Here is a 10,620-nt window from a genome sequence, read left to right as displayed (position 1 = left end):
TGCCGGGAGGCGGAGAGGGCTTCCAACTTCGCTCCAATCCGCGGCCGGTCCTCCCCGGGGTCCCCCTGCTGGGCGACCGGCCCGCCGCCGGCCGAGTTGGAGGAACTTCGCCGAGCTCCGCGTCAGCCCCGGAGAGGAGCGCGCTCGCTCTCCTCCCGGGCCAGCCCCCTCCCTGCGCCCCCGCCTCCCGGTCCTCGCCCAGCCGGGAGCGCCGGTGATAGGACGAGCCCCGGGCGCGCATTGTGTATATGCAAAGCAGAGCCCGGCTCCCCAGGTCTGCCCACCCCGGGCCGGCGCTCCGCAGCGGCTGGCGCGGCCGTGGGCGCCCGAACCCCGCGCTGTCATGTCCCCGCCGCGCGGCGGGCCATCGCGTCCCCGAGTCGCTATATAAGCGCAGGCCAGGGGACACCCGGAGGGGCTGAAGATGAGGGTGCCCGCGCATGGGCCCCCGCTAACTGCCAACGCCTCCCGAGCCGGCGCGGCGCGCGGAGCCCGCGGCCGCCGAGGACCCGCCTCGGCCGCAGTAGCAGCTGGAGCTGCGACAGAGGCGGCGGCGGCGCCCGTCGCTCCAGCGCGTAGAGCCGCGGCCGCAGCCCCGGGGCCGCCGCTGCCCCGGCTGCCATGAGTTGTGCGGAGGTGATGTATCACCCCCAGCCGTATGGAGCGCCCCAGTATCTGCCCAACCCCGTGGCAGCTGCAACCTGCCCCACAGCCTGTTACCACCCGGCGCCCCAACCTGGCCAGCAGGTGAGTCACCGACCGGGCAGCCTGCCGGGGGCGGGGGCGAGGGGCGCGGGGAGTATCGGTCTGGGGCTCCCGCGACGACGGCCCTCTGGGATGGGTGGCGCGGAGGATGCTCCGAGAGTTGCGGGAGCGCCCTTAAACAGAAAGCCATCGGAAGAGAAGAGCGGAGCAGAGTTTCGGGAGGACGAGCAGCCAGGTGGACGGGTGGGGATTCCGAGTGAGACGTTACCTGGCTGGGGGCTTCAGTGAGCTGTGGTCATAGCCACCCTAGCTCTTAGGGCTCAGTTCTTTGAAGCTCTCCAAGGGCACCTGTTTTAAGAATATGTGAGTAAACTTCCTTTAAACCAAATATTTTGTTTCCTTTGAAGAGGTGGAGTGTACTAGGGTTTTCTTGGTTAAGAGGATGAAATGTGTCACTGACATAGGGGAGGCTGTCCGGAGAGTGAGCCCACGGAATCTCTTCTGGGACTTTTCTGGTGGAACATGGGTCTAGTATGATATTCGTCAAATGTTATTAGAAGTTCTCGTAAAGTCTGTTTTCTTCCATACTGTGACTTAGGGGGCAAGGATTGATTCCCCAAATCCCTCATCTATTTTTAATTCCACCAAAGCACAGAGGTGCTATGGTTCAGTCTATTGGACAGAACCCTTTCCTTTCCCAGCCAAGAAGTAACCTTGGATCACTGGATGCTGGATCTCCTCCATGCCAAGAGTGACTGAATGTTTAGATAAGAAGGGTTCAGGAACTAGGGAGATGATAGCGATCCTTTAGAAGGGAGAATAGGGTTCTGGGGAATTTAGCACTCGGTATCCCTGGATGTTCCTTTCTGAATGCCAACAGAGTGTTAGTCAGCCTACATAAAGTACATATGTGAGCACGTGGCCAGGGTGTACCAAAATGGGGTCCTCAGACTCTGGGAGTTAGGGTGGGTTGATTTGGTGAGACTTAAAAAAATGTGATTTATATACTCTGAGGTGGAGATACCTATCAGGGATCTAGGTACGTTTCTAATAATAACATCCACAGTATTTATTGATTTTTTAAAAAAATTTCTTAAAAACCCTGTGTTTTATTGTGGTCTTCAGGGTTTGGCTCTTTAATTAATCTGGTCATTTAATTTATTTCCTCTACTTCTGTCTCTTTACTAGATTTATTGTGCTACTCTTTGGAAAGAAATGATAACTTCTGTATATAATTTAGGGACTGAAATTCAGCTGATTCTGGAAGGGTACATGCTCTAGATTCATCTGCCGAACAGTGTGAGCTTAACCAGGACAACTAGGGCAAAAGAGGAAGGAGCCTTACTCTGTGGCTTCTTATTTATTTATTTATTTAATATTCATCAGCCTCAGCATTTAAAAGCAAGATTACTTTTAGGGAGGGGGATGGGAAAGCTTTGTAATTTGTGGTCAAGGGTAATAGGTTAAAACATTTTGCTTAGGCTCTTTGTTTACATTCTTTGGTTTTAATATAAAAGATATAAGTAATGGAGAAAACCATTTAAATCCAAGTCAGGCAAGTGATGCAAAGAGACATTGGATATGTTTTGTGTGTTTTATGAACACTCTGTTCCAGATGAACCACCCTCTTCTTCTTTCCTTTCTTCCATCTCAGACACTGTAGAGGCCTTCAGTTATCAATTGTAACATAGATGAGCAATAAACTCAAACTTTACTAAGCATTCATAAAGGTATTTTTCCCCATCAAAAATAACTTTAGCAGACTACTTTTGAATGAGATTTTATTTTCTAGAATTGTGGAAATAGTTGCATTAAAATATGAATATCTAGTGGGGATTAGAATTGGAATAATTTTTTGAGCTAGAAAAATAAAGTTTGGTACCAGAAAAACTGTAAATAACTAATCATGAAATATAGTTTTTAATAAAAAATGACTCCAATGCCTTATCTAACTTTTGCAGTAGCCCCTGAACTCAGTTCCTAAATTGCATTCTTTTGCTAAGACCATCAACAAATCAAAAAATGAGCTTTCTTTTTCACTTGAAATGTCTACCTTGAGGAGTATCACATATTAGTAAACAGTAATTTCTGCTACCCTTTGGGCTTCTGTAGATATTGCTTGAGTAGGTGTTAGGCTGAGTTGAGCTTAAGAACTTAGTTGAGAAGTGTGCTTGAAGTTTTCATGTTGCTTTTACTACACTGGCTTGTTTGAGATTATTTTGTTTTGTGGGGTAAAGAAACTATTTGACTATAACTGGCTAGCAAAATAAAAGACAGTAGTGTAGCTACTGTTCTTTTACTGTCAAGAGTTTATTTTGATGACCTATATTTTCTGTTGGAAAAAAGATTAAATCAGGAAATTGTTATCAAGCTGACAACATTTTTAGACTATGTGGTGCGTGGGTGAAGTGGGACTAATATTGACTTGGCCTCAACGTAGTCATCTGAGAATACATATTTTGGTTGTTTTTGCATTCCATAAGGTTTTATCATTATTATCCATGAAGATTGTTTTCTCTGTACTTGGGAAGTGACCCCTAGTAGCATCTTGCCTGAGAGACAAAAATAAGAGCTACAAGCCCTACTACATTTAAAAAATTGATTTGTTGAGAACAAGACGCAGAAAAAGTGATAGAGTGACAAAATTTAATCGTCATTTAGAAAATGTTAGAAAAGATAGCATTAAAGTTTTTCTGTCACTTCTGTATATTCAATGATTGTAGTGTATCTTTGAACTGATTTTTTTGTCCTCAAAGCCATATAGCTCTGAAGTCCTTGTAAATTATTATGTCATAATGGTTTATTACACTGGATTTTAAACTTCAGTATATTTTCCTTTTAATGTGTGATTATATAGCAGAAAATTCATTTTGAAATAGTAGAACTTCAGACACCAGGCATATGTACCCTCAGCTTTTCCCCTAAAAGCACAGTGTACGTTTGAAATTTTAAGTTTTATTTTTTTATTTGCACATACTATACATTGTTGGTGGGTAATAGGTTAGCACCTTATGTAAATATACCTGTAGAGTCAATTTTATAGTCCTTGACGTTACTTCCTAGAAACCGCATGGCTGTGCATAAATTTTACAGTGTGGTTTCTAGAGCCAGGATTCCTTGAGGGCTGCTAAGCTCTCTGGTCCCCGTGCCCACCATTTCTTCCTCGCTGCAAAGCATCAGCCCCTCCTGTCTCCTCAGGAGAACTCCTCTGCCTCCTCAGTCTCTCAGCACATGCTCCAAAGGCATGATGACACCGCAGAACATGTACAGAAAGGAATGTATTTGTGTCCTAATAGTGAGAGTAGGAAAAAAGAAAAAAAAAAAATCAAGATATGTGTCAGGAAAAACTGAGGGAAATAATGTGAAATCATAAATTCCCCTCATACTCTGTGGATTCCTCATCTTAAATTCGGGCAATCTGCGGTTGTCTAAAATCTCCCGCCCCCTCCCCCCATACTTCCATAATGTTAACATTAGGGAGATACTTAAAGCAGAGCTTTCAGAACTGGGTAGTTCATAGACGAGGCAGTGAAAACAGAATAACCCTTGTTGGCTAATTGTGCATAGGGGTTTTTAACAGTCACACTTTGGGCTTCATATATGAGTATATTTAATCTCCCCTCTTCCAGGGTGACAGCTGGGTGACTGTACATGCATGCTTCCACTTAAGAGAATTAAAAGTCTTGGGAGACAGAACTCCAGTTATAAGTTTGTAAGGGATTTTTCAAGCTCTTTCTCTGGCCTCTGACACCTTGGTTAGGTCATAAAATCTCTCCGAGATTCTGTTTGTTAGGGAAAAACCCCTGGAAAAACACACTTCAACCCCTCCTTTTCCAGATAGAGAGATGCATGTTTATAGGGCTGAAATGCCTGAGTAGATTTCAGAGCTAATGGGTGACAAAATTAGGACCACCGGATCCCCTGCTCCCTAGTATAGCATCTTTCCACCATACCATGTGGTCCCCTAAGATTTTTTTTTTTTTTTGCTATTGCACAATAGGCTTATTTTTGTCTTTAGTGCTCCAAATCAACTTTTTGATAAAGAAGATTAATATGCAGTAGATTCTTTGGCCTTGGGGCTTGAAATTCTTTCCAAGTCCTTGGTAGTGTACGTTTTTAGTTTAGGCATTCCAAAGTCCTTTGCAAGCATTTGTAATATGCTAATGACTTTTGCTATCCATGTTGCATCCTTTGTTGATGAAGCAGAATATCAGTTAGCAAATGAACATGTATTTGTTTGAAAATAATATTCAGGAAGTGGTATTAACAGTCAACTTGAAGTGCCTTATATATCATTGCTATTCTAACACAAGCTTAGATTCATTAAGAGGAAAGCATACAATTACATTCTAAATAGTTTCAATACACAGGCCACTTATTTAAGTGGGAGGATCTAATTTTCTTACGAGTGTAAGCAAGGACTTAAGTGGATTTGTAAGAGTCCATACAGGACTTCTTTGAGAAAGAACAGCCTCTCTGATTCCATACTACACAAAATAACTTGACTGTGGAGACTGAGAAACTTCAAGTGCCTCAGAGCTTCTGCTCCCAATAACTTTCCAGCCAGAAAATTCAAAGCCAGAAGGAAAATTAAACTTTAAACTAACTAAACTGAACTGTTGTCTCTGGCAATCAACCAAAATGGAGATTACAATGCCGATAGTACGGGCAGGCTGGAAATCCATAAAATCACATGCAGTAAGGCTTCATTCACCAGAATACCAAATGCCAGGACAAGGAAGCATTCTGTGGAAATTTAAGTTGAGGATATTTTCTCTCAATGCATGGAAGTCCTTCTTTACCTAGTGCTTGGTAGAGGCTCGCATCTCAGGGGGTGGAATGATCCTTCATGGTACCTCTTTGGGCAACGACAGAAGAGATGCTGTGCTGACCCAGTTGGACAGATATGTACATTTCTGTCTTATATCTTTCTGTGCAAAGGGGATTTTCAGTAAGACGAAAAATATTATGCTCGGCTATTATACAGAGTGAAGTCAGAAAGAGAAGAACAAATATTGTATATTAAAGCATATACATGGAATCTAGAAAGATGGTACTGATGAACCCATTTGCAGGGCAACAATGGAGATGCAGATGTAGTGAACAGACATGGGGTCACAGGGAGTGGGGAAGGAGGGGGTGGAATGAATGGAGATAGCATGGAAACGTATACAGTACCATATGTAAAACAGCCAGTGGGAATCTGCTGATGACGCAGGGAACTCAGATCCAGGCTCTGTGATGGGGCGGGAGGTGGAAGGGAGGTTCTAGGGGGAGGGGACAAATGTATACCTACGGGCTGATTCACACTGATGTATGGCAGAAACCAACACAATATGGTAAAGCCATTATCCTTCAATTAAAAATAAATACATTAAAAAACAAAAACAAAACAAAAAACTATTATGCTTGGAATGCTTAAGTCAGATTCTAAAGCGAATTTGAGAAGTTAAGTGACTGCTATTCTAAAACCTGGACACCTAACTTGAGTCTCATTCTCATAGGCCCTATTTCCAGCTGGCTTTAAAAAGAAATCTCAAAACTGATAAATCTAGTAATATATAACAATTTATGGTATTATCTCTAGGAAAAACATTTTCATTCAAGAAACAAAGCTCTCTAATACTTAAGTTTCCCGACTCTGGCAGAGACCAGTGAAGGAAACAATTTTGGTCAAAACTTTTCACTGAATTTTTCAAAAAGCACCTCTTTCAGCATCTGGTTTTCTACTTTAACTATTCATTTAGGAAGACCCTAAGAATGCCTTGAACCATTAGATACAAACATTTGCTGCTAGAAGTAAGTCATAAATGTCATATTTATAGATATTTCAGTGGATATCAGATTTATGCCAGTAATTTACAAATATGACCTGAACTAGGGTAACTGAACTACTTTTCACTTGTCTCCTACTTTAGTAAAGAAAAAAAAAAAAAGGAAAGAAAAGAGAGGAAGAAGGGCCTGAAGTGAACAGGTGTCCTTTTCTCTTAAAACTGTATTATTTTAGTATGCCAAAACACTTGTCCTTAGTGGATGGGGTGAGAGGATTCGAAGGATGCCTCCTTTCCGGTTCCTGTGAAGATAGCTAAAAGAATTACCCAAACTAATTCCTAGGAATTGAGCTAGATGACCTACGTCTGCAAAAGAATTAGTCTTCACTGATCTGTCGGGTTTTTTGGCCAGAGTCCTGAAAAATCAGAAGAGGCAGCCAATGTAAGAAACAAAATTAAGTGTGAGTTTGTCTAGAGCTCCAGCATGTTGCTTGTTAGGACACAGAATTGTACAAGACCTCTGAGATAATCAAGTCAAAATTCCTCATTTTCAGAAGAGGAAGTTCAGGGCCCAAGGTTTCAGTTCTTCACCCAGATTTATGGACTAGTTTTGGTCAAATCTCCTTAACCATCCTTGTTCTTCTTTCTACTGTGTTCCCTTCCCATCTGGGCTTCTTTATAAGCAAGAAAAGCAATTAGTAATTTACCCAGTGTTACTTTGTCTTATTTTCTCATATAAAATTTTTTGAATATTAGCTACTTGGAGAAATTAGCCTACGGTAGATAAACCCTCAAGTTCTCTTGATCATTTTCCTTACAACCCTCTCTCAAATGCTGTGACTATCATTTCTGTGGCTTCAAGTCTTTGCACAATGACTGACACAAAGTAGGAATTCACTGACAATTCCATGAATAATAGATAAATTTTTAAAAGTGAAATCATGCCCTAAATCTAGTAATAGGATTATACAAACATACCAGAAATTTATACATCAGAAATGTTTCATTCAAAGCAGTCAGTTTGAGAGAGAACACATACCCTCATGATGTGATCATTGCTTAAAACATTTTGGGAATGCAAATTTTGAAATTCTCTCTCAGCCTGTGGCACATTTTTTTGGACATCTTCAAAACTGGAAAATTTTCGTCCTTTAAGGGGGTGGGTTTGATTTTTTGATAATGACCAGAATCATTGAGCAGCAAGTGTGCTCAGAAAGAGCCAGTGTTATTTTTGGTTTGCTTCTCCTACTGTTAAGAAAAATAAAAGCAAACACACAAAGCTAGCAAACAAGTCTTGAGGTATGAATGTATCTTGTAAATTGACTCTGCTCATATTTCCAAAATAGTATTTTTAGAAAAACTTTATTTTGTTTCTGACTTGCTAAGGGGACAACACATTTCTAGGTATAGAAGGGCAGGTTCCTCTAGGTATACATATATTTTGAAAAACAATGCTTTATTTAATAACCATATTTTTATATGTTCACATTCCTAATTTTTAAATGTTATAACTAACTTTTGACTTTTCTTAGCATATGACACCATGCTGCCTGTGGGCTTCTGTTTGTTTATTCAATTAAATATTATATAGAGGCTCATTTTCTTTAATCTGTTTTCTTGGCAGATGCTTTCTAGTCAGACAGGAATAAGTTCTAATCCCATCCCTGCCATTTACTAGTTAGATGCTGGTCAAATAAATCAGCTTTTGCGTATGTAAATTGAGAATAATTATTTAGACTGAATATTTGTGCACCGGTGAGAGTTAGTGAAACAAAATACATCAAAGTTCTGTGAACTATCTTCCTTATCCTGATCCTCACCCTGACCTCCCTCCACCTGATTCCCCCTCCTCCAAATAGACTAAGGGCCAAAACTTCAAGTCTCTCCGAGATAGATTTTAAAATCTGTTATTCAAATACATTCAGAAAAACATGATCAAAGAGCAATGCACTGCTTTATGGGATTTAGAGTTTTGAAACATTGACTAGGGGTTCGTGGTCCTTTGTTATAGGCCCTATCCACGTCTGCCAGGATGAAAGAACCATTGCCTTAGAGAAGATAGTCAGTAGAAATTTTTTTTTTTAAGTTATTTCTAAATATTCAGTGATTCATTAAAATATTTTTGTTTCCTTAGGAAAAAGTTTCCACATATGCACAGTAATCATTTGGCATTTTGTAGGCTTAAGCCTTGGGGAGCTAGTGGTATTTGGCTCCTGACATGGAAGTCTTTCTCTTGTCAGACAAATCCTTTCCCCGGCACATTCCTGTGAGAATTTGTTTCTCTTGTTTCTGATGGCAGTGTGTGAGGTGGTTTGGTATGGCTTGCGCTGCCTCGCCAGACTTCCTTCACACTGCTGCCTTCCAGTCTTTCAGAGTTAATTTTAACTTTGGGGCTGTTAGCTCAGTCATTGTTTCATCTAACTGAGGCTTATTTTACCTGAGGAAAACTTTAGTTATTATTCTGCAATGAGGGGTACATTCAATAAGCCAACTTGCAGTCTTTGAAATTCCTCCTGATGACTTATTTTTGTTAACAATTCTTAAGTGTCTAGTAAGAAAAGCATGAATACTTCTGACAGACTGGGCTATTTTTAGGGAGTGATAGTGCATTTTAAGAAAAATATGAACCACATTGCCTTTCAGCCTTGATTCAGGAAATCTAGGTTCTGATGATTTGAGATTTATTTTCAACATTTTGAATTTTGTATATTCTTTTCAAGAACAAAGATAATGCTAGGGAAGTTTCATTCCAAGGAGCATACACCAAGTAAATACAGAATATGGCAACAGTGTACATAAGTAACATACTTAGTTTGTTTTTTTTTTTTTAAGGCAAAAGATTGATTTACAGTCATAGAACAGATAACAGAAGGTAGTCGGGGCTTAAGAATCAATGGGGTGGAAGATTAGGATGGTGTGAATGTCAGCATTTGAATCAACTGCTGTTTTAATTTTGTGTTCCCGTTTTCTTCGTGCTCACACTTAATGTTTAAGAAATGTGTGTAAGTTCAGTGTTGGCCTTTTAGGAAGCTATCTGGCTAATCGGATACTTTAGAATTCTTATTTTAACCAGTGATGTTGATAGTGAGGTCATAGATGTGCTTGTGTTATAAATGTAAATATTTAATTGGTTCACTAAACTTTGTGAAAATTGATGCAACTTTATCTCAAAAAAAGTGCAAGAGGTGACAATAAATATGTTTTATGTCTTGTCCATTGGTTGATATGTCATAGGCTCCTTTTCTATTTTATTTGTTTGATACTCTCTAGTAAATTCATTTAATTAGTAGAAGATATGCCCCAAAAAGCTAGGAGAGAGAAAAAAAAATTATTTTATAATAATCCCCCAAGTGTATTTAAATAAAGACATATAATATAGATATTTATGTAGTATTGTGTATATTTGAAAGGAATATTTCAATATATATTTATATAAAACCATATGTATATATATAGATGTACATCATATATAGGGAATATAAAGATTATAGAGAATCAATGCATCCATTGACAGAGAACTGAATTTTAGAAAATAGAAAAATAAAAGGTATTTTGATACAATGGAAGATTTTGCTTATCTTTCCCTATTTCATAGTGAAAAATGTGCAAATTTTAGATTAATTTATTTGTATCCAATCACTTAACAATTGGTCAAAAAAAACCATGAAATTATATAGCAGTTAGAAAATTGTGTAATCTTTAATAGACTGAAAATGTATACCTTAAATTCAATTGCCATCAATGTAAAAATTAAGATATTTTATTATCATCATTATTGATCATAATACTATGCTATATTTGGATACAAATGGAAACTACATTTGTATTTGATTTGGAGTTCTCAAGTCTTTTACATATAACTTATTTTATTTAAGTATCAATTGCTAATTGGGATAAAAAATAAATAATTGCCTTTCTTTAGATAATTAACATAGCCAGGGCTCTTTCATTTAAGGAATAAATGCTAAAATTAAACAAATGAAACAAGTAGATGCAAAGCCTGACTCTCACAAACTGATTCTGAGCTGAACATTAGCAGGGAAGAAGACATCGATTTAATAGATAATACTGAACACTTGTGGCAGTGAAGCCACTCTGTAGTAGTTTTAATTTTTTCCCCCATATAAAAACAGTGCTTCTTTCT

At 39.5% G+C, this 10,620-nt stretch overlaps 1 protein-coding gene across 3 annotated transcripts in view; it reads left to right on the top strand.

Moving 5' to 3' along the window:
• The first annotated feature begins 606 nt into the window (after positions 1–606).
• Positions 607–10,620, top strand: part of VGLL3 (vestigial like family member 3) — a 54,034-nt gene continuing 44,020 nt past the window's right edge. Inside the window, exon 1 of one of the 3 annotated variants that reach the window (XM_061134172.1) lies at positions 607–747. In XM_061134172.1, coding sequence (XP_060990155.1) covers positions 622–747 — 126 coding nt within the window. In that variant the 5' untranslated portion in view covers positions 607–621. Of the gene's footprint in view, positions 748–992; positions 1,069–10,620 lie in introns of those variants that run through there. The other 2 variants (XM_061134174.1, XM_061134173.1) reach the window with 2 other exon arrangements.

The sequence above is a fragment of the Dama dama genome, chromosome 31 (assembly GCF_033118175.1).
Source record: "Dama dama isolate Ldn47 chromosome 31, ASM3311817v1, whole genome shotgun sequence".
NCBI classification, from domain to species: domain Eukaryota; kingdom Metazoa; phylum Chordata; class Mammalia; order Artiodactyla; family Cervidae; genus Dama; species Dama dama.
This window is presented reverse-complemented; position numbering and strand designations above follow the sequence as displayed.